At 37.0% G+C, this 22,509-nt stretch overlaps 1 protein-coding gene across 1 annotated transcript; it reads left to right on the forward strand.

Moving 5' to 3' along the window:
- The first annotated feature begins 47 nt into the window (after nucleotides 1-47).
- Nucleotides 48-22,246, forward strand: stag1b (stromal antigen 1b). The gene is made up of 34 exons (XM_051882216.1): nucleotides 48-242; nucleotides 8,344-8,482; nucleotides 8,565-8,682; nucleotides 8,779-8,916; nucleotides 9,009-9,105; nucleotides 9,524-9,600; nucleotides 9,682-9,886; nucleotides 10,246-10,397; nucleotides 10,494-10,567; nucleotides 10,757-10,880; nucleotides 11,008-11,106; nucleotides 11,238-11,317; nucleotides 11,679-11,786; nucleotides 11,878-11,992; nucleotides 13,410-13,527; nucleotides 13,626-13,729; nucleotides 13,820-13,912; nucleotides 15,441-15,530; nucleotides 15,644-15,847; nucleotides 15,952-16,022; nucleotides 16,120-16,207; nucleotides 16,524-16,604; nucleotides 16,714-16,806; nucleotides 16,954-17,128; nucleotides 17,666-17,805; nucleotides 17,886-17,987; nucleotides 18,082-18,230; nucleotides 18,386-18,514; nucleotides 18,929-19,137; nucleotides 19,318-19,492; nucleotides 19,691-19,804; nucleotides 20,636-20,750; nucleotides 20,914-20,994; nucleotides 21,179-22,246. Exons 2-34 carry the CDS (start codon nucleotides 8,454-8,456, stop codon nucleotides 21,200-21,202), a joined length of 3,771 nt encoding a protein of 1,256 aa, XP_051738176.1. The 5' UTR covers nucleotides 48-242; nucleotides 8,344-8,453; the 3' UTR covers nucleotides 21,203-22,246.
- Nucleotides 22,247-22,509: the final 263 nt, after the last annotated feature.

Consider the following 22,509-nt stretch of genomic DNA (forward strand, 5'->3'; position numbering starts at 1 on the left):
TTTATTTTTGCTTTGTGTAAAAATATCCTCTGTCCACCAGGAGGCGACCTCAGATCAGACTCCCATCGCGCCATTTCGTTGCGGTAAAAGCCGCCAGATGGCAGTTTAGGATTGCTTCTCTCAGGAAAGGCGCGGTTCTGCTTCAGGTCTAATTTACAATATAAAAACATAAACTATTTGGTCAATTAATCGCGCCAATTATTACTGACGCGTGTCCCGGAGGACCCCTTTAAGCGGTTGAGGTGAGTTTGTACTAGTTTTGCAACAACTGAATCTGAATCTTTCTGTGGGGTGCGCGCTTACTGCGTAAATCGAGCTTGCATTAAAGATGGAGGACATGCAAGAGGGAGTGTGTGTGTGTGTGCGTGCGTGTGTATATGTGTGTGCGTGAAGGGGGGATGGGATCAATTCTCGAAGGACAGTGTGTGTGTGTGTTCATGCCCCCTGTCCTTGGTGGCACTGTCTTCCCTTTCACTCACGGCTATATTATCTTAATAAGCTGAAGCGTATGTGATTTGGTGTGTTATTGCAGGGACGATTGTGACATTATGTCTTCCTGCCGCCATGCACGCGGACAGGCAGTCAGTCAGGCGCGCGAGACTCTGAACTGCTGTTGTTCTCTGATGCGCTCGTGCAGGTCGCTGCTAGTTTGAAATGTAATGTCTGATTTGTGTACTTGCTGCTAAGTTTGCCCAGTTTCCTACACTTACCCGAGTTGTCACGAATAATATGCTTTATTTACGAACTTAAGGGATGGAGATTGGTGTTGGTTAAGTAATTTGGGTCAGTAAAGATAAACAACACAACTTTTTTGTCATACACGTACATAACTTGGTTAAGTAACGTAAAACATCTGAGAGGAAACATTGTGTGGAGTGTTACTTGTGTATGTTAAATCATTCAAAGTTTAGTTTTTGTTTCTTCTTATTCACTTTATAAACGTTGATGTCCAAGTTTAGCCGGTAGTTAGTTCATGAAGGGGTTTTTTTAATAAGAGGAGTTTAGGCTATTTTAAGGACTTTAGCTGGTATTTGATTGCTAATATGAGCAATGAAATACTTCCAGTCACAATATTTTATTTATATTTATTCTGACCAAAAACAAAAAGAGAGAGAGTTATGGTTGTGTTTAACATCTTGAACAACATAACATGGTCACTGACCACTTGAAAACTTAGGCTTCATTCCATGTTTGTAAAATATAATGCAACTTTTAAAAAAACCTGGCTAACTAGGTTGTCACAGATGTTCATATCCTCTATTCAGACTGAATGAACAATGATTAGCATCATGTGAGAGCTCTTGTTTACCCTTCAATCCGTTTTCTATTTATAGTCCAATGCACTAATGTGAACACATTTGTTTTTGATTGTATTGCTTTTTAAGGTGATATGTTGGCAGGTGTCTGTAAATTCTCACCCATACCACTGAGTAGGCACTGAACAAGCATTATCCAAATGTTGTTTGTGCAGTTTCTAAATCTTGATTCAGCACTGAACCATGATAGTGCTACACTTCGTTGCTTTTTGAGGAAATGTGGTTACATCAAATACTTTTAAGGGATGCAACTGTGCATCATTTGAGTGTTGTATTTCTGAGGGTTTTCAGTTAATGTCTTACAGTCTTATGTTGGTTAACATGCAATATTCCACACACAATATATATAATGCTACTTCATGTGTTCCCATTGTCATGGGAAAAACCTGAAAATATCAAGGCCTTGTTTTTCATCTTAAGAAATCATGAGATTTATTACAATCTTAATCTGCTATCAATTACCCTGAGCAAAATTTCCTGATTTGTGACACAATTGTTCTTTTAAATAAATTTGTTCCTGGTTCACGAATCATTCTGAATGATGCATTTGTGAATTAATCTTATTTTGAATGTGTCCTTATGCAATAATTTCCTTATGCAGAAATATATTGGTAAGAAATGTATCATCAGCATTATTTGGTTTGACAAGTTTCTGTTTACTTGTATTGAATTTTGGCAGACGTGAGGAATAGTACAACATTAGAATTTCTGCAAGACACAGTTTCAAATTTAGCCAGAAAGCTACAAGCCGTTTGATTTGAGACTGTTGTGGTGAGGGATTCATACGGGGTCTGTGCTGATTCAAGAAACCCACATTAGTATAAAAAGGCTTTGTACACTTTAGTGTTCGATATGTAGTGCATCTACATACCTCACACCTTCTTAGTAAAAGCGTAAAGGTGTGTAACTTATAATCGTTGTGATGAATGCTGAATGTTTTAGTGTCTAAAAGAAACCTCAGAGGGTTAGCTCGTTATTTGTAAAGATATTATTGGATTTAGAAGTACATTAATCTTATTGTGTTTAAGTGTTTCTGTTTGCACTGTTGCCAGGAACCTGATGGCTTTTTAAATACATCAAATGAAGGCTGTGGTTTTGTAATTCCATCTATACATCTTGGCGTAGACAAGGGAGACTTTGTGTGATGTGTAAAATGGTTGATTTCCCAATAGACTAGGATTTATCCCTGGAGGACTTATTATAGACTTCAAAACAAAACCTAAATCCCAGCTTCAGATGCATCGGATAGCTAACTTAAATTTGTGATTTCTTTAAAGTCTGTTTTCTTTCAACCCATTTCTTGGCAGGCTTCAGCTCAAGTGTGCTTATTTCATTATCTCTCACCTTTATAGTCTGAACTGTAGGCAGAAATCCCATATTAAAGACCGCAGCAATTGGTGTCCTTGGCTTGTCCCTCTGGAGAACCACATATACGGAGAGAAAAGCTCCCCTTAGTACATTATACAAGCATAGATATCACCTTTCTGCTTTGGTCATTCATCTATTTGCATTATTTAGCGTTTGTGTGTATGTTATGCTAAGATAAAAAATAGTTTTTATATGGTTATTATTCCAGTGAATATTTTTATGATTGTCATCAGGTTTGTTTCAGAAGTGAACTATTTTGAAACGGATGTTTATTAGGTTAAATGGTGCCTGGATAGTTAATATTAAACTAGTGTGACTTCACCTTCCTGTTGTAGTATTATGCCCTCTCCTGAGTGCGGGTGTTTTTGGCAAGCAATTTAGATGCGTGACATGTATTCCAGGAGGCCGTTGTTGCCATGGAAACACCCTCACTGTCGGTCATATGCTCTTATCCTGGAATTTTATTGGATGTGTTACGAAGATCAATGAATGTTGCTTTAAGAGAAAAGAAAAATCACATCACCTGTGGGATGAATTAATAGTTCTAATTACGGAAATGGATATAGATTTTTTTTTTTTTTTTTTTTTTTTTTGTATGAATAGCACCATGTGAATGAGCTTTTGATGTTTGTACATTAATCCCTATCTGAAGGTTTTCTTATGTATGGGGTTGAAAGGGTCTTTAATATTCCTGTGCACATGCATATTCATGACAAGTTTATATGCTTATTAAATATCCCTTATATATGCTTATAGAAATATTTCCTTGCTTACAGTATAAACCTGTATGGAATAATTTAGCTCTATGGTACAATCTCATATAAAGCAAACATTGGTTTGACTATGTTTATTTTAGTATAATAAGGAGTTTGCGGTGCACTTTAGATTTGAATTTTTGCCCTACAAAGGCAAAACACATTAAAAGGATAGTTCAGCAGAAAGTTTCAGAACATTTATTCACTCTTACATTGTTCAAACATGGATGTCTTTCTTTCTTCTGTGGAACACAAAAGAAGATATTTTGAGAAAGTCATACTGGTTTGGAACAAAATGAGGGTAAAATAACACAATTTTCAATTTTGATCTAAACCCTTTAACCATGAAACTGAGAAAAATGGCTTGCATGTTTAATGATTGGTTGATATCATATTCATAATCTGTTTTCTCTGAATCTGAGCTTAGTCAAGCCAAAGCTATCACAGAAAGATCATAGTCTAAAATGCCAGATTTCACCCACAACTCAATTTTGTTTAAATACTTAAAGCATCATATCATTTATATACTTTTTTTTTCTCATTTTGTGTATATTTAGTTCCAATATGTAGCACTGTAATTTGTTGAATCATTTTCCTCCACTTTCTAATTAGCTGTTAGTAGTTTTTCCACATTTTCTGTGCTGATTTTGGAGTTAAAAATGGTTTCAAATACAGTAGAAGGAGTTAAATGAAACTAAAAGTACTGTGCTCATATTGGTATCCAAAATATGTAATAAATAAACATTCAAGAGGCAGGAAATGTTTCAGACTTTGAATAACAGCTGTTCAAATTCTGTGGGCATGCACTGATTCTGTGTAGACCTGGTTAATTTAAGATCTAAAACGATGCAAAAATGAGCAAGTTTAGTAGCAAGAGTGTTGGGGTTTAAACAAACAATGTTACACTTATCTACAAGATTTTTATGTCATCTAGCTAAAGGCAAAATTCCACATTGACAAGCCACATGTAATTACATCATTTAGAAAGTCGGTGTTGGTAATGCCTTTCGTTGCGGCCCACTCGCTTGAAAAGACCTTGATTATGCTGATGTCTTAAGACAGGTTTTGATCTATAAAACATTGAGTTTTCTTTTAAAACTGAGATGGCAACGAGCATCTGCAAGACAAAGCGAGAGCGAATGCTGCTTTTCTCACAGACTCTCAGGGCAATTGTCAAGCTATTTTGAGTGTTTCACAGATCATTAGAGACTGCTGTCTGTTCTTAACACTAGTGTTTATGAGATGAACAGATGAAGGGAGATATAAATTAACTCTCATTTATTCTGAATAAACGATCTTCGCTTCTAAACCAGTGCACGTATAGACTAAGGTATCTGTGATCTCCAAATACAGTACAATATTAAAAGGCTGAGTTTGGCAGGTCACTCTCACTGCTCTCTTTTTGACACCAGAATAAATAATTGCTGAGGAAAAAGGGAAATGTGCACATAAGGTTTTCTATTAGAAATGTGCCTTGTTTTGTGAACAGGTTTGTGTGGTTGTGTTTTTACATTCATGATTTTGGATGCAGTGCATTTAAGCTGTACATGTTAGCAGTGGGAATCGAACCTACAACCTTTACATTGTTACTGCTATGATGTAGTTGAGCTGCAGAAACAGATGATAATTCACTTATTAACATTTTAACTGATGTAAAATGTAACTATTTTGTGACAGACATTTGCATCCAACCCTGTTCTGAGAAGAATTTGACTTGCATCCAAACAATAATATCTTTTATTTTCGATGTTAATCTTGAGTCAGGGAAAGTAATTCTGTGCAGCTACTTATTGCGCCATGTCATTAGTTATTGTGTACTGTAAGATACGTTACGCTTGTGAAATCATTGTTTTCTGTGGGGTGAATCGGATAATTTAGCTATCTTTTCTGGTAATGTGATGTTTGTATGCTTGAAAAGGTAAAGATATGTATGTTTTAGCAAGCAGAGATGAACTTGAAGGTCGTTATGTAACATAAGCATGAAAAGGCACTCTGCATCCAACAAAACCATTAAAGCTAGATATCAGACGCAGATATGAGAGGTTTGTGCATGATGCAAACAACATTTAGAATGGGCAGTTTGGTCTGATGTAAACCAAACTGAAGATTCAGAGTGTCTCTTCCACATTTAACCCCATTACTGATTCAACTAAGAGCCCAGAGTGATTTGAAAGAAATCTGTTGTGCACAAACATGAAAATAGCCAGTTACCATCTTTGAATGCAGGGAAAAGGACATAATTGGTCTAATTTAAAAGCATCTCACACGGCCAGTGCCAAGAATAGCCTCATTTCACTGTCATCATACAGTGCAAACCATTTAATAGTGTGTCCCCAGACTCTAATGAATCTGTGCTGCTTGCTCTACCAGCTCGATGAGAAGCTGCAGGCCCATTAGCACATTCACTGAGCCATTGAGTTGCTTTCACGGGCTGTTCTGTCCAGTGCCATTACTTGGCACATCAACACTTCTTTTTTCAATTTGACCTTACCGTGAGAACCATTTACTCTTGTCTTGACCCCTCTGTAATCTCTTCAGTTTATGTTTTGAAGAGTAAAGCAATGGATGTTTCTTTCAGGTAAATGTTAAAGGGATAGTTCACCCGAAAATGAAAATTCTGTCATAATTTACTCCCCCTCAAGTTGTTCCAGACCTGTATAAATTTCTTCTGCTGTACACAAAGGAAGATATTTGAAAGAACGTTTGTAACCCAGCAGATCATTCTTAGAAACATAAAGACAGGTTTGAGGGGGAGTAAATGATGACGGTTTAATTTTTGTATGAACTATCCCTTTAAAATCATTTCTCCTATCTTAAAAGTAATTTTTCCCCTCAGAAATGAATAGTATGTTTGACAAGCACTTACAATTATGCGCAGTTATTTAACGTGTAGTCGGTAGCTTCATTAGAGCAGTCATTTAAGGTCACATGACTAGCTGAACACCTGTTTAAACCCCTGCTGTTGGACACTGTGGAATAAATTAAGCATTTCTGACTGAATAGAGCATTTCTACAATTATATCTGTAACTGAAACTTTTGCATGATCTGCATCAGTTCCATTGTGACTGAAAATTAATGTCAGAATGAGATATTATATGGGTAGGAGACAATGATAATCTAAAATCAATGGGATTTAAAACATTTAAACTGTTTTGAATGTTTCTTTCATATTCAAATAGACAGGAACCGTACTTGCCTGACTGGAAATGCTACCAAGATGGCTGCCGAGTGACTGGCTTACCTTAAAAGGACGTTTGGTTGTGTGAGTTTAGGGTGGGGGTAATAACAATAGCATTTGTATGTTTAGAAAAACCTTTGTTGAAATAGTCATTTTACTGTAATTCTGTTTAGTTCTTCTAATCTCATGCTACAGAAATTTCACACTGCACCTTTAAATACCTGAAGATTAGTTTCAGATTGGCTGCTTATAGTGAAAGTAGTGAGTAATTTCAAATAAATGATCTTTTACTACCATGAACCATTTGAAGGTGTACTGCTGAATGTTCCTCCTTTGTATATTGCTGACATTGACATTCATATTCTAGAATTCCCAAAAGGATTTAGCTCTCTTCACTGTCACCAGCCTCCACCGCTGAGGTGTAAATTACATTTTCTTTCCTGTGTTGTACCCCCAGTACATACTATAGTTAGGCTAACACTTACTCATCAGAGAGAAACCGCTTGTATACACTTCTGCTGAACTAGAGATATTTGTGCCTGAAAAATTTTATTTTAATCAGTATTTGTTTATCTTATGTGTCTGTTGCCCATCTCTGGTGTGATTACGTAACGGTCAGCTGTTGAGTTTGACAAAACTGCATAGTCTTTTTCTGGAGCAGAAGCCCAGTTTCGGCCTGGGCCATATTTACTGAGATATCCAAATCTGTATGGGGGAGGGGAGCAGTAAAGATGCAAAGTAAGGGGTTTTATTTTCTCCTTATGTCCACTTAGAAAACCATCTGACGGCAGTTCGGTCTTGAAAACCCTGTTTCTTGTAATGAAGGGAATTCCAGTGTGCATTCCTGTTGAACTTTATCCATATGTCTGCTTCACGGTTGCATACAAGCAGTTTGAATCCTCAGTATCCACTGAAACATCTATTACTACGGTGTGGAAAGTCTCCTCTGGGGGTGGGGAGCCATCTTGTGTTGGTTAAGATCAAATCATGTGTGAAGATGCATCCAAGTGCATTGTCTAATTCAGTCAGGGATGAAAATATTTGCTTTTCATATTATTTAATAGCGCAGATAAAGTCTGATCTAATTTAGATCCGTATACGTCCTATCTCCACTTGACATAAATGTGTTTAGCCTTCCTGTCTGCCTCAGTTTCTGCTGTTTCCACAGCAACAGGGAAAAGTCATGCTTGGGATGCCCCCTAATGGCAGTGTTTCTTTTGTCTAATGTAATGTAATTTAATGTAATATTTTTGCCTCGTGTATAAGTGATTAAGATAAATGTCAGTTTGCTGTAATAAGTGGTTATTATGATTGCATTTTGAGTTGTTGCATATTTTTGTGATCCTGATCCTGGAGTTTAGTTTTATTGAAAAATCATGGGTTGTGCTGTCCCTAGTGGCTGAACGATATTACTGATTTAATTTAAATGGTTTCAAATGGCAATTTTAGCTTATATATAGCTTTTTTTAACTTAAATATTTATGTTAAAAATTATAAAATAAAGTTAAAAAAAATTATATTTACTCTATTAATAATATTGTCTAAATATTTACTGAGGCATAATCTATTAAATGTTCAAATAATATGGCTAGTAAGCCAAGCTGCTTATGTCATATTGTGCACACTTTACAGCTCAGTCCGTTTTTTGTACTTGTTTTGCATTGATCTGCACATAATTATGTTTCACATCATCCTGATATGATTCTGTTTGCTCTTAATTCTCAGGTTATGTGTTCTGAAGCATTCTGGGCCTGAACTGAAGAATTGTGAACACATTCACGGCATCACTGGGTGATTCCTCTCTAGATTCCCCTAGTTTTGTCAGAAGAGTCAACATGATCAACTCAGAATTTCCTGTATTGCAGTAAGTAAAACACTTTAAATTGATGGGAACTTATATGCATTTTCATATAAGTGTTAATATACATTTGCATTACTCTGTGCAGGGACTCGTCAAATGACGGGCAAGGCGACACCATGAGTCTGAGCATGAGCGTCAGTGAGCTGGACGACTCTGGGGAGGGAAAAGGCAAGAAAAAGAGAGGAAGGCCTGGAAAACAAGGAGTAAGACCACCACTGCAGAGCAGATCAACTGATTACGTTCATTTTAACCTTAAATGCCGACTGTCAACCACTCTTTCTAATCTGTAATTTTGCCAGGTGGCCAATAAGAAGGCTCGAAGATCTCCGGTTGATAAAGGAGGGAGGAGGCCGAATGGAGTGGCCCATCAGAATGGAGAGGGGCCAGACCCCAGCACTCTGTTCGAGGTGGTCAAACAAGGCAAAAGTGCCATGCAGGTAAAACACAACATGTCAAGTGTCTTTCAATCTGTTTCTGTCCATTTGAGGTGTAATTGTATTAAATGACTGTTGCTTCTTTTTGTTTCCAGTCTGTCATTGATGACTGGATTGAATCTTACAAGCAAGACAGAGACCTTGCACTCCTAGATCTAATCAACTTTTTCATTCAGTGTTCTGGCTGTAAAGGTAATTTTTGTATTTCACGTCTCATTACAGTTCCAAATGAATACCGCTTTTCACCCCCACTGTGATTGTCAGATAATATTAACTTTCTGTTTTAATATATTTTAAAGTGTAATTTATTCCTGTGATGGCAAAGCTGAATTTTCAGCATCATTACTCCAGTCTTCAGTGTCACATGATCCTTCAAAAATCATTTAAATATGCTGATTTGGTGCTCAAAAAACATTTCTTATTATTATCAATGTTGTACTGCTTAATATTTTTGTGGAAACCATGACTTTTTTTCAGGATTTCTTTTTTTTGCTGAATAAAAGTATTCTTTTTTTTTTTTAAATATGTATGAACGGTTGTGTGTATATTTTTGTCTTATATTTTACAAATATCAGACTGTACTGATGTGATGTATTCATGTGAATCGCAGGTACTGTAAGGATCGAGATGTTCAGGAACATGCAGAATGCTGAAATTATCAGGAAGATGACAGAGGAATTTGATGAGGTTTGATCTTACTTTTGACTTTTCCCCCCACCTGATTTCCTAAATATTCTGTTAATAAATGCCTCTGATTGTCAAATCCAGGACAGCGGCGACTACCCTCTCACAATGGCAGGACCGCAGTGGAAGAAATTCCGATATAACTTTTGCGAGTTCATCATGGTTCTGATCCGTCAGTGCCAGTACAGCATCATCTACGATGAATACATGATGGACACGGTTATTTCTCTGCTCACTGGACTCTCAGACTCACAGGTCCGAGCCTTCAGACACACCAGCACGCTGGCAGGTCAGTCCCTCACCTTTGACCTTTAAATGGATAGTTCACCCAAAAATGAAACCTCTGTCATCATTTACTCACCCTCAAGTTGTTTCAAACCTGAATACATTTATTTGTTCTGTTGAGCACAAAGGAAGATATTATGAAGAATGTGGGTAACCAAACAGTTGTGGGGCACCATTGACTTCCACAGTAAAAATACTATGGAAGTCAATGGTGCCTCATAACTGTTTGGTTACAAACATTCTTGTGTTGTGTTGTGTTGTGATGACCAGAATTTTCATTTTTGAGTGAACTATCCCTTTAAGTTATACCTGATACTGCAGTTGAGTTATTAAGTTTTGTCATGTGTCTTGTTTCTACTGCAGCAATGAAACTGATGACAGCACTGGTAAATGTGGCTCTGAACCTGAGCATCAATCAGGATAACACACAGAGGCAGTATGAGGCTGAACGGAATAAGGTTGCAGGGAAAAGAGCCAACGAGAAGCTGGAACTGCTGCTGGAGAAGAGAAAAGAGGTGGGATTGTTTCCTTTTCTTCCCAATTTTTTTTTTGTTTTACTGTCTCATAAATTAGATTTTTCATTGTGTTTTCTTGTTTAATTCGTCTTGTAGCTCCAAGAAAATCAAGATGAGATTGAGAACATGATGAATTCGATCTTCAAGGGTATTTTTGTTCACCGTTACAGGTAAGTTGCCGGTAGAAACCCATTTGTGATGGTTTAAAGTCAAACCATTTCACAAATCATAGTCTGATTGAATGATATATTAGTGAATCAGTCGGAATCAAACTGAATCAAAAATGTATCCATTCATTGGACTGGAAACTCATTAGACAACAGGTTTTTTTCATGTTATGTTATCTTGCTTTCTCTCAGGGATGCCATTGCAGAGATTCGAGCTATTTGCATAGAGGAGATTGGAGTTTGGATGAAGTTATACAGTGATGCTTTTCTCAATGACAGTTACTTGAAGTATGTGGGCTGGACACTACACGACAGAGTAAGTGTTTATATTTTCCTCTGTGTGCGTGTTTTATGTGTTCATCTCTTATAACTATCACATGTAACAAAAATATATTGGTGTTAATCTAGATTTAAATAATTGTGTAAAATGTAATCCTTTACAGCAAGGTGAAGTTCGACTCAAATGTCTAAAGGCCCTTCAGACCCTTTACACCAACAGAGAGCTTTTCCCCAAGCTTGAGCTCTTCACCAATAGATTTAAGGTAACACATGTGTGAATACTCTATGATTCTATTATTATGTCTTTCTATACCTCTATTAAAATGTTTAAAATGCACCTGAGTGCAGTAGGCATCAGTTTGGAAGCATTATGATGTCACATCCTTTCTCTCAGGACCGTATTGTATCCATGACGCTGGATAAAGAGTATGATGTGGCAGTAGAGGCCATACGACTTGTCACTTTGATTCTGCAGTAAGTATTTTCTACACAATCTCTTTTTTCAAGATTCTTTGACTCCATGGCTGTGTTAATTATTGTATTATAAGATTTAACAATAATTTTTTTTTTATCGTAAAAATATGACAGCATTTTTAAACATTTCAAACAATAGTATGCTACGTTTGTAGTGTTGGGTGCTGGAAAATTTGGCAAATGTAGGTATTTGCATAAGGAAAATATAATACTTTATATTGTAGAAGAGTTCCTAAAATAATCTTTCTGGTGTTTATTATAAGATCTCTCTTGTATGACTCTTTCTACCATTTCTTATGTCTTTTTCTACATCCTTAAGTCTCTTTCTTTTGTCTTTTTTTTTTTTTTTTTTCTCCTGTAGCGGTAGTGAGGATGCTTTGTCTAATGAAGACTGTGAGAACGTCTACCATCTAGTGTATTCGGCTCATCGGCCTGTTGCCGTGGCAGCTGGAGAGTTCCTTCACAGAAAGTGAGATGAATGAACATGTCTGTTTCAAACCTGATCACAGCATGCCAAACTTCCCTAATGTTTTGATCTTTTGATTGTTGTCTTGCTGCAGATTGTTCAGCAGGCATGACCCTCAGGCTGAGGAGGCTTTGGCGAAGAGACGAGGTCGAAACAGCCCCAATGGGAACCTTATAAAAATGCTGGTGCTTTTCTTCCTTGAGAGCGAAGTGAGAAAAATGAATGCATTTCTTTATTGTTTTTATATGCAGATCTCAGCCTGTATTCACCACATATTAATTTATTAGCTTATCTCTTCACTTAGAATTTCATTTCCTTAAGGCCAAATCACACTGAACCAACAGATGGCATCAGACATTTCATCGGGTTTTGTCGGATCGGTGTGTTACCCCTTTTGGCTTCTGTTGGCGTTGGTCGGCTCTTGTTTCCACCAATTTAACATGTTAAATCAGCTTTTGTTGGGTCGTGGAACGTCTGAGAAGTAACGTACTGTAATCTGGCGGTTGTCTGCATTGGTCGGTGTCTGTAGGTGCAGTGTGAATTGGCCTTTGATTAAAAAAGGGTTGTGTGCCACTCAACAGGATGCAAAATTGTAATTTAATTTGGCATGTAAGAAAGTAGAATTAAATGTAATTCAAACAAATATCAAACTGCTGTTATGACTTACAAACATTTTGTCATTAAATCAACATATGGGGAATTTCTAAACATTAAGTTAAATTATTAATTCGTGTTTGATATGCCTATTTTAATAAATGTAATACATTTTAGAAAGTAGCCTTTAAAAGTAACACTTTATGGTAAAAGAACATTTATTATTCTAATTCACAGCAAATTTGTTTTGTCAATATTTACTATTTATTTTACAAAATTTTATATTATATTCAGTTTATTAGTTTTTTTTTTTTTTTTTTTTTTAAGGTATAATAACAATGTGATGGACTTTTTTGGTACTCTGTCCAAATTAAAATCTGTTTGTTTTGTTTTTTGTTTTGTTTTTTGTTTTTTTTTGACCGTCTTGAACTTAAAGGGATAGTTCACCCAAAAATGAAAATTCTGTCATCATTTACTCACCCTCGGTTTGTTCCAAACATGTATGAATTTATTTTTTCTGCCGAACACAAAAGAAGATATTTTGAAGAATGTCAGTTGATGGGCCCCATTGACTTTGACAGTATTTTTTTCCATACTATGGAAGTCAATGGGGCATATCAACTGTTTGGTTACCCATATTCTTCATCTTCAAAATGTCTTCTTTTGTGTTCAGCAGAAGAAAGAAATTTGTACAGGTTTGGAACAACTTGAGGGTGAGTAAATGATGACAGAATTTACATTTTTTGGATGAACTATCCCTTTAATTAAGAAAATATTTGTAATCAGTTCAAAATCTTGCTTATGTGTCTTGCATTATTCACAATTCTCCTTATTTAGTCATAATAATGAATTGTTTTGCCGCAATTTTTGTATGACTGTGAATTTCTTTGAATAGCAGTTCTAGAAAATTCACCTTTCTGTGGGATTAAAATTCCAATTTCATTAAAGGAAGCCAATTCTTAGCTCCTGACATTTACCCGACACAGGTTATTGCTATTTATCTAACCATCTTCCTGACTTCTTGCGTGGCAGCTTCACGAGCATGCGGCATACCTGGTGGACAGTCTGTGGGACAGCTCGCAGGACCTGCTGAAAGACTGGGACTGCATGGTAGAGCTCCTGCTGGAGGACCCTGTGCAGGGGGAAGAGGGTACAGCAACTCACATTTATGTCAGATTTTTCTGGATGAACCTAGCCTGTATTTCTGTGTTGCCCATTATTCCTTTCTGATTGTGGGTTTTGTTGTAGTGTTGGGAGACCGGCATGAGAGCGCACTGATCGAGCTCATGGTCTGCACCATCAGGCAGGCAGCCGAAGCTCATCCGCCTGTGGGCAGAGGAACAGGAAAGAGGGTAAGTTGTCTTGGAATTAGTCCTTAATGTAGACACATTATAGACTCTTGAGTTTAAAGACTGTGTGTTGTTCTTCTTTGCTCACCTCAGGTGCTCACTGCCAAGGAGAAGAAGACACAGATTGACGATAAGAATCGACTCACTGAGCACTTGATTGTTGCTCTGCCCATGCTACTTTCAAAGGTAAAGTACCAGGGTCCAATAATGTCAAGAGGCCAAAGAATGGCTTCACAACATAGTTTTCAAAATTTTACATGCAAATCACAACCAAATTGCACTAATTATAATCAACAAAGCTGTCTGCTCTTCTGCCGTTCAATGTGGCATGATGGCACACATTCATTTGGTGGTTTCCCTTATCCTATTTCTGTCATGTTGCAAAACTGATCCAGTCACTTTATTTTCCATTGCAATAAAATAATTTACAAATATATAAGTATACGTGTTTTTAATAAGAAGTCTCTTATGCTTCTTGTGCTCACCAAGGCTGCATTTATTTGATAAAAAATAAAGTAAAATAATAAATACTATAATTTAACTGTTTTAATATATTTTAAAGCGTAAATCATTCTAATATGCTGATTTGGTGCTGAAGAAACATTTATTATTATTATAATATTGTTTATTATAGACATAGTGTTACATATAATGTTTTAAAGTCCCCCTGTAGTCAATAATTTTGTCCCTTAAAACTCATCTTTGATCACCAAAATTACATATTTAAACATTTTTTTTCCTGTGGAAAAAAAAAAATTCTTCATGTCTTAAAATAGCTTGAATGTAACTCTACGCCCTTGCTTTATTTAGTATACGTAGATCTATGAATATGCTAATTAGCCCCGCCTCCACTCACTCGCACGAGCTCGGAGATCCACTCAGTCAACTTACTGAGGTAAGCGCTGCACAATGGTATCGCTTTTTACAATTTTGGACATAACGGTAATTAATATGATTAGCCTTTTGCTTGACTACATTAGCAACACATTATTAGCAGCTGTTTGATAATGTTACACAAACCATGTTCCTGTTCTTCATCTCAGAGTCAGACAGCTGCCTTCTGGGAATCAGTATCCATAGAAACGCTTTGAACTCAGAACGTCAGTGGAGAAAGGCATATAGTTCATCATAACATCGTAATATACATCATACACCCGCTATATTGCTAAATCTACCCAATTTTTCATATCAACAGAAAAATATACCGGGATAACCTGGCTTCTCTTGAGACTCCACTGCTTGAGAGCGGTCATAGTTAATGACATGCTAAAGCCTGTCCGCACGTTGACATGATTGGTTACAAGGTAGTTTGTGATGTAAGAAAAACCAGTGATTTCAAACAGCGTTTTTGAAACTGTCTTTATGTCACTGCAGTTTTAACGAGAAAATACTGAATTTGCACATGGTTTGTCTCAAAACATATTAAAAACACCACAAAGACATATAAACAACATTAAAAACTTGATTTTCACCACAGGGGGACTTTAATAGATTTCAAATAAAAGCTGTTCTTTTGAACTTTCTATTCATCAAAGAATCCTAAAAAATTTCCACAAAAATATTAAACCACAAAAACTGTTTTCAACATTGATAATAAGAAAAACTTTTGACTAATACATCAAAGCTAGCTTGTGATGGTATAAAGATGCTGAATCTAATTACTTTGAATGTTACAGAAAAAAATGCTTCACATTTGTTCTGCTTTTGTCTTTAGTACCAGGCTGATGCTGAAAAGGTGGCGAACCTCCTTCAGATCCCTCAGTTCTTTGATCTTGAGGTCTACAGTTCAGGACGAATGGAAAAGGTCTGTTGGAGTTTTAACAACTGTAACATAAAATCTAGACCGATTCGTTGTGTTCCAGTTTACACTAGTGTTTAGTTTTCTCATTCAACCCTGTCTCTTTCTGCTGTGTTCAGCATCTGGATGCCCTGCTGAAGCAGATCCGTGTGGTTGTGGAGAAGCACGCAGAGATGGATGTTCTGGAGGCGTGTAGCAAGACTTACAGCATCTTGTGCAGTGAAGAATACACCATCATGAATCGCGTAGACATCGCTCGCAGCCAACTCATTGACGAGCTCACGGACAGATTCGCTCACTCGGTGGAAGACCTGCTGCAGGAGGTGAAAGAGCAGCTTCATTTCAGTGCTTTTCCTCTTTTCCTCATGTATGAATATTATTGAATGGCTTCTAAGTATTTGAAACTAAATTTTTGCTTTTTTTCTAGGGCGATGAAGCAGATGACGATGACATTTATAATGTTCTTTCAACGCTAAAGAAGCTCACTGCTTTCCATAAGTAAGACACCGATTCCCTCTGATTTTGTTTTTGTTTTGGGAATGCAGAGTTTGTGTCCGTCTACACAGTATTCAGGTTTGTTTTGTATGCTTTCCAGCGCACATGACCTTACAAAGTGGGACCTTTTCAAAAACTGCTATCGATTGTTGAAGATGGGGATCGAACAGGGCTCCATGCCAGAGCAGGTAAACAAACATGTTAAACTATGAAAATGGATGGGGATCAATGGTGCAACTAACTTGAACATTGACATGAAACACAGACTTATAAAACATTGGCTAAACATTTAAAAAATCTTTCCAACCCCAAACTTTTAATTGGTAGTGCATACCAAACCAAAATAAGTGCTTGCTTGGCAAACTGCATTAACTTTAAAAATTCAATCAAGGAACATGTCATTACATCAAAATGTCTGATGTTGTAAAATATTTATTATGAAATATCCCTTTGTAACCCAGTGCGTTAAATGATTAATCTTGTATTCTCTTGTCTTGTGGTCAGATCGCTGTCCAGGCTCTGCAGTGCTCTCATTACTCCATCCTGTGGCAGCTGGTGAAAATTACTGAAGGATTTCCATCAAAGGTGCAATAGACCCCATAATATGCAGTTGCCAAAAACTTTCCAAATACATAAATCTTATTTACTTGCGCTTTTTGAGAATTATGTGACATAAAAGTTGTTTCCTTGGCAGGATGATCTTGTGGCATTAAGAAGAGTGGTCAAGTCTTTTCTAGCAGTTTGCCAACAGTGCCTGTCTAATGTGAACACTCCAGTCAAAGAGCAGGTGAGCGGAGGCATTTTTAGTGACCTTAACAAACTACAGTTCTATTTGCTAGGGTTCTTTAATTGCATATCTTAAATTTCATATATAAATGTTTCAGTGTACACTATGAGTCATGTTTTCAAGAGTTTGTCTGGTTTCTCTCCATAGGCCTTTATGTTGCTATGTGACCTCCTGATGATCTTCAGTCACCAATTGGTCAACGGTGGTCGAGACGCTCTGCAGCCACTGGTCTTCAATCCAGACAGCTCTCTGCAAAATGAACTGCTAAATTTTGTCCTGGATCATGTGTTTATCGACCAGGATGATGAAAATCAGAGCATGGGTGTGTGTCTGTCCCGATACACTTGGACATTATCAGAACTATCGTGAGACTAAGACAGCAAAATAATGAGAAATTGGAGAATTTATTTATAGAGCACATATAAAAACTAGGGCTGTCAAGCGATTACACAATGTGATGACGAATTAATCACACATCAAATATGGCTGTGACATTACCCCCAAAAGATAATTTAAAGTCATTATTGTGTTAAATGAGAGTGAGTAGATGATGACATTATACCTTTTAATGGGTTTTTTATTAATAGGAATATGATTTCTTTTTTTTAAATGAATACTCTAAATAAGAAACTAAAACTGCCAGTAGGTGGTGGTAAATGTCTAAATGAGGAAGTCATTGAATCATTCATTCGATTCGTTCAAACGGCTGATTCATTCATGAATGAAGTAAATGGCTCTCTTTATGAATAGGCCATTGAATCATTGGTTCCCCCGATTTGTTCAAAACGCAAGTTCATCAAGACTTTTTAAACAGGCTCTAACTTAAAATTTTAACTCCATGCTGGGCCGTTTCTTTCAGAGGGTGACGAAGAGGATGAAGCCAATAAGATCGAGGCTCTTCACAAGAGGAGGAATCTGTTAGCCGCCTTCTGCAAACTTATCATCTACGACATTGTGGACATGCCTGCTGCTGCTGACATCTTCAAACAATACATGAAGGTATAAAAAACTGATACATTTAAACGACATTGATCTGTATGGTTAACAAGTGATTCAAATGGTTCGTGTTCATTTTTCAGTATTACAATGACTATGGAGACATCATCAAAGAAACCTTGAGTAAGACCAGACAGATGGACAAGATTCAGTGCGCAAAGACCCTTATCCTCAGCTTGCAGCAGGTATGGGATGTGATTTTTAGGATGAGATCATTATCACAGTTGGTTATGAAAAATCTATAACAACTTTCAATTCGGACACTTTCCCTGTTTGCAGCTCTTCAATGAGCTGATCCAGGACCAAGGACCCAACCTGGACCGAACGTCCTCCCATGTCAGCGGCATTAAGGAACTGGCCCGTCGCTTTGCACTCACGTTTGGGCTGGACCAAATCAAAACCAGAGAGGCCGTGGCCACACTGCACAAGTAAGAAACTCTTCAGATCAGCATCCGTTTGTGTCTAAAGAATGAGAAGCAATTATGAGCAGGACCAAGTGTTTCTTTAATGACCTTCAGTTGCATTTGGCTGTGGAGGTTTAGTGCAAATGTTTTCATGAACTAACGTCTTACAACAACTATAGGGATGGGATTGAATTCGCTTTCAAGGTCCCGAATCCAAAAGGACCAGAATACCCACCACCAAATCTGGCCTTTCTGGAGGTTCTCTGTGAGTTCTCCTCCAAACTCCTACGACAGGACAAAAAGACTGTGTAAGTACGGAAAACACTTTGCGGCTGTTTTATGTGCGAAATATCATGTACAGTACTAGTAAAAAATGTGAACACCCCTATTAAAGGGATAGTCTAACACAAAACAATTGACAATTGACACTTGTCATCATTTACTCATCCTTATGTGATTTATTCTAAAATATTTTGAAGAATGTTGATAGCCAAACGGTTCTGGTTCCCATTGACTTCCATTGTATTTTTTTGTCCATACAATGGTTGTCAAAGGGAACCGAAACTGTTTAGTTACCAACATTTTTCAAATTTCACTTTATTGCTATTTTCCATAATTTATAATGATAACATTACCAAAACTGTGTCATGTGTGTCCAGACTTTTAGTATTGTATCTGTGCATCTGTTACAGTGTTTTTGATTCTGATAAATGTGTTCATAGTCATTCCTATCTGGAGAAGTTTATGACGGAGTATATGATGGAGAGAAGAGAGGACGTCTGGCTGCCTCTCATCGCGTACAGGAACTCCCTGCTGACAGGAGGAGATGATGACCGGTTGTCCGTCACCACCGGCGCCAGCTCAACCAGCAAAGCCAGCACGGTCCGCAGCAAAAGGGGCCGACCGCCACAGCACAAAAGACGTCCGGACGGTAGAATAAAACCTTTAACATTTCATACAAGACAATTTAAAAAACAACGAAGCTCACAATGTTTTAATCTTAATTAACACAGAACGTGTATAAAAAATACTGTTATTCTTTAGGCATCGTCTAAGATGAATCTGATCAGTGTCTTTTTTTTTTTTTTTTTTTTTTTTTTTCATTTGACAGAGGAGAGTGTTGAGGGTTCGTGGGTGATGCGTAATGACACTCTCCAGACACCAGGGGGCCTCCACACCCCACAGCTCACATCAACTGTCCTGAGAGAAAACCCCAGACAGGCAGCAGATCACATCCCAGACCAAGACTCATCGGAACCAGGCTCAGAACCAGACTACATGCACAAGTATGGAGTTATAGCCTAATAAAAACAGGCAGTAGTTCAGAGATATTTTTTACATTGAAAGATGCTTAAAGATCTCCTCAATGTTTTATAGTTACATTTTGGAGAAACATTTTTCAGAATGCACTGTTTTCTTATGTAATTTGAGCTCCCGCTAAATTCTTACATTGTTCTTGCATCATTTTGTTCCCTCATTTTCAGCCCTCCGATGCAGATGTCATGGTTGGATCAGCAGAAGATGGAGGAGGTGAACAGAAAAGAGAGAGGAGGCATGAACTACATGAAATCACGCACTGGTGGAGTGAGACAGCAGGTGTACGTACTCGCACTGACATCTCCGAAAGCTTTTGTGTCTGTGTGTGTGTGTGAGATATATATATATATATATATATATATATATATATATATATATATATATATATATATATATATATATATATATATATATAATCGATACTGAAATATCTGAAACGCTTCCAATACTTATTTTCCGCAGAATAGATACACGATACCAGCTGCGCTTTGCGAGTTGACACAAAAACCCGCCTCCCCTCACTCACTCGTTTCATTTGCTCCGGATAAATATTGTTGGTGTTACAGGGCTTGAATTTCGGGGTGGGATTGCGCATATTGCGCATAATTTTACTCATTCCCACAGATTTTGTGCTCACACCCAAAGTGCACACACATAAAGCCGAGTCTCAGTACTAAATTGAGTTCTTTTTCGCTGCTTATTGCGCTTGAACAGTCAAATACACGCAAAATAATGTCAAAAATGTCAAAATCTTGTAGAGTATTCATGTAAACACAGTCAGTTATGCGTTTATGTAATCGTAAACAGTTGAGAAAGAAAACGCATGTGTAACAGTATAATGGGTCCGTGCGTCAGGTCTTAAAGTGACAGCAGCCTAATATACCTGCTGCCAAATTATAAAATAATATTAAAAATATCTTTATGGCAGTTTTTCCCCATGGTATCGATGTCAAAATTGTGGCCAGTGAACTTTAATCCACTTATAATGATTATTTATTAGTGTGTGTGTATATATATATATATATATATATATATATATATATATATATATATATATATAAAAACAAAAAAATAAATCTATCAGTTCCTTGAACTTGAGTCATTTGATTCAGGCGAGGCCTCATGGAAGATGACGCTGAGCCCATCTTCGAGGACGTGATGATGTCCTCGCGCGGTCAGCTAGAGGACATGAACGAGGAATTCGAAGATACCATGGTGATAGATCTGGTAAGATTTTACAGATGTGTGCTGAGCTCCGTTCTGAGTTCTTTAGTGTATTTGTAATGTTTTTGTGAAGGCCAAGACTACGTTTCATATTACAACATCTGTTCATCTGTTAGATTAGATCTTTGAGGTCATTTTTTGCTCTCTTGTCCGTTCTACATTTTAGCCAGCGTCGAGAAACCGCAGAGAAAGAGCTGAACTCAGACCGGACTTTTTTGACTCTACGGCCATAATGGAAGATGATTCTGTAAGTGTGCCTCTGAGATTGATATGTAAATTAGATATAGGTGTAACAAAACTTGTTTTGTAGGATAACTAAATTAAGCATGTCATGTTTAAAACAGGGTTTTGAACCTTTATTTTTATTCAGCTTAGTGCTATTGAGAAGGAATTACTAATTGTTTTGTCTTGTTGACTTCTTCCTCTAACAGGGATTCGGAATGCAGATGTTTTGAGAGAGATTTCAGCCTCTATGGGTGATCACAACCAGCAACCAACAAGAATCACATCTTAAATGTTTATTTTGTTTTTTAATAGCAGTTTCACACAACTGTACGCAAGCATGTAAGCTTCCTCTCTTAGTTCTGTGGTTGGCCATAATCCCATTGTGAGCCTTTCCTGTCAGTCAGCATTTCCTCAGTTCATAAGGACCAAGAGAGCCTGTAAAAGCTGTAATCTGCTGGTTTTACAATGGTGTTACGATTTCAGCAGCATCTCAGCAGTATCAGTTCCTATTTTTCATATCATCCATTGATTTCTTAGAGCAAATGTGGTTTAATCAGACATTGTTTGGACAGACGTTTTGTTACTCCACTGCTTTCTAGATATTTTAAGACTATCGTCCGTTCATGTTCTGGTTTTGTTCAGGGTGAAATTTAGAAAGGAACATGTTATGGTCGTGATCATTTTCTTTTCAAGTCTGTTCAGAAGTATTATTGGCCTTAAACATGTATTATTGCTTGAATTTGGTGTTAGATTACTTGATTTACCAGATTAATAATAGCAAAGCCCACGTTTGTTCAGAACAACTCTTTAAAATGAAAAATGTAAAAATATATGAGGATATTTGAGGAGGAAATACACCGAAGTATTCATTACTTCAGACACTGGTCATGTGTTTTATACAAACCTTTTGTTGAAGAACTTGTTTCTTCCCATTTTAAAGACATGTTTACCTCCTCTGTTTAGAGTCTGCTCAGTGATTTACCTTTTTTACTGTGCGTTTGTGGAAACATTGTAGCTTTCACACAATACTGTATTGCTGTGAACATTTATTGATCGTTTATTGGGCTTTTAGGTCCATCTGAATATCCACAGAGCAGGTTTTGATAACACCTGTGTGGTATTGACGAGTGATGTCAGAACCCTTGTTTAGACCGGTGCTTTTAGATACAGACTCCGATCAAACAGTGGGATTGTCATTTATTTTAACCTTTTCACTGTTAAAACTTTGCTTTTTTTAAAAAAAAAAAATGTTTAAATAAAAGTATTTAAAAGTATTGTCAAGTATTTTCGAAAGAATTTTGTGAAACCTACCAAATTCTTGTCTAATACACATTAATTGTTGCTACATACAAGATTTGTTTTGAATTTTCTCAGACAATTTGGTACTAACATTCTGTGAGGCATATCTACATAAAAATGACGTTCTCTTCAATCTCCTCAAAATATGAAGAGAAGTTTTAGAGACGTAGGAAGGGAACAGTAAGGATTGTGTCAACAAACATTGGTTTTATTGGGAAACGGGCTTCCAGCCAACATA

Source organism: Ctenopharyngodon idella, chromosome 23 (genome assembly GCF_019924925.1).
Source record: "Ctenopharyngodon idella isolate HZGC_01 chromosome 23, HZGC01, whole genome shotgun sequence".
NCBI lineage: Eukaryota > Metazoa > Chordata > Actinopteri > Cypriniformes > Xenocyprididae > Ctenopharyngodon > Ctenopharyngodon idella.

Excerpts from the sequence above, each read along its gene's own strand:
- stag1b (XM_051882216.1), top strand. The coding sequence starts at position 8,454 with ATGATCAACTCAGAATTTCCTGTATTGCA. Across the intron at positions 16,023-16,119 it reads AAGCTCACTGCTTTCCATAA|CGCACATGACCTTACAAAGT; the intron begins GTAAGACACCGA and ends TATGCTTTCCAG. Across the intron at positions 20,995-21,178 it reads CCATAATGGAAGATGATTCT|GGATTCGGAATGCAGATGTT; the intron begins GTAAGTGTGCCT and ends TTCCTCTAACAG.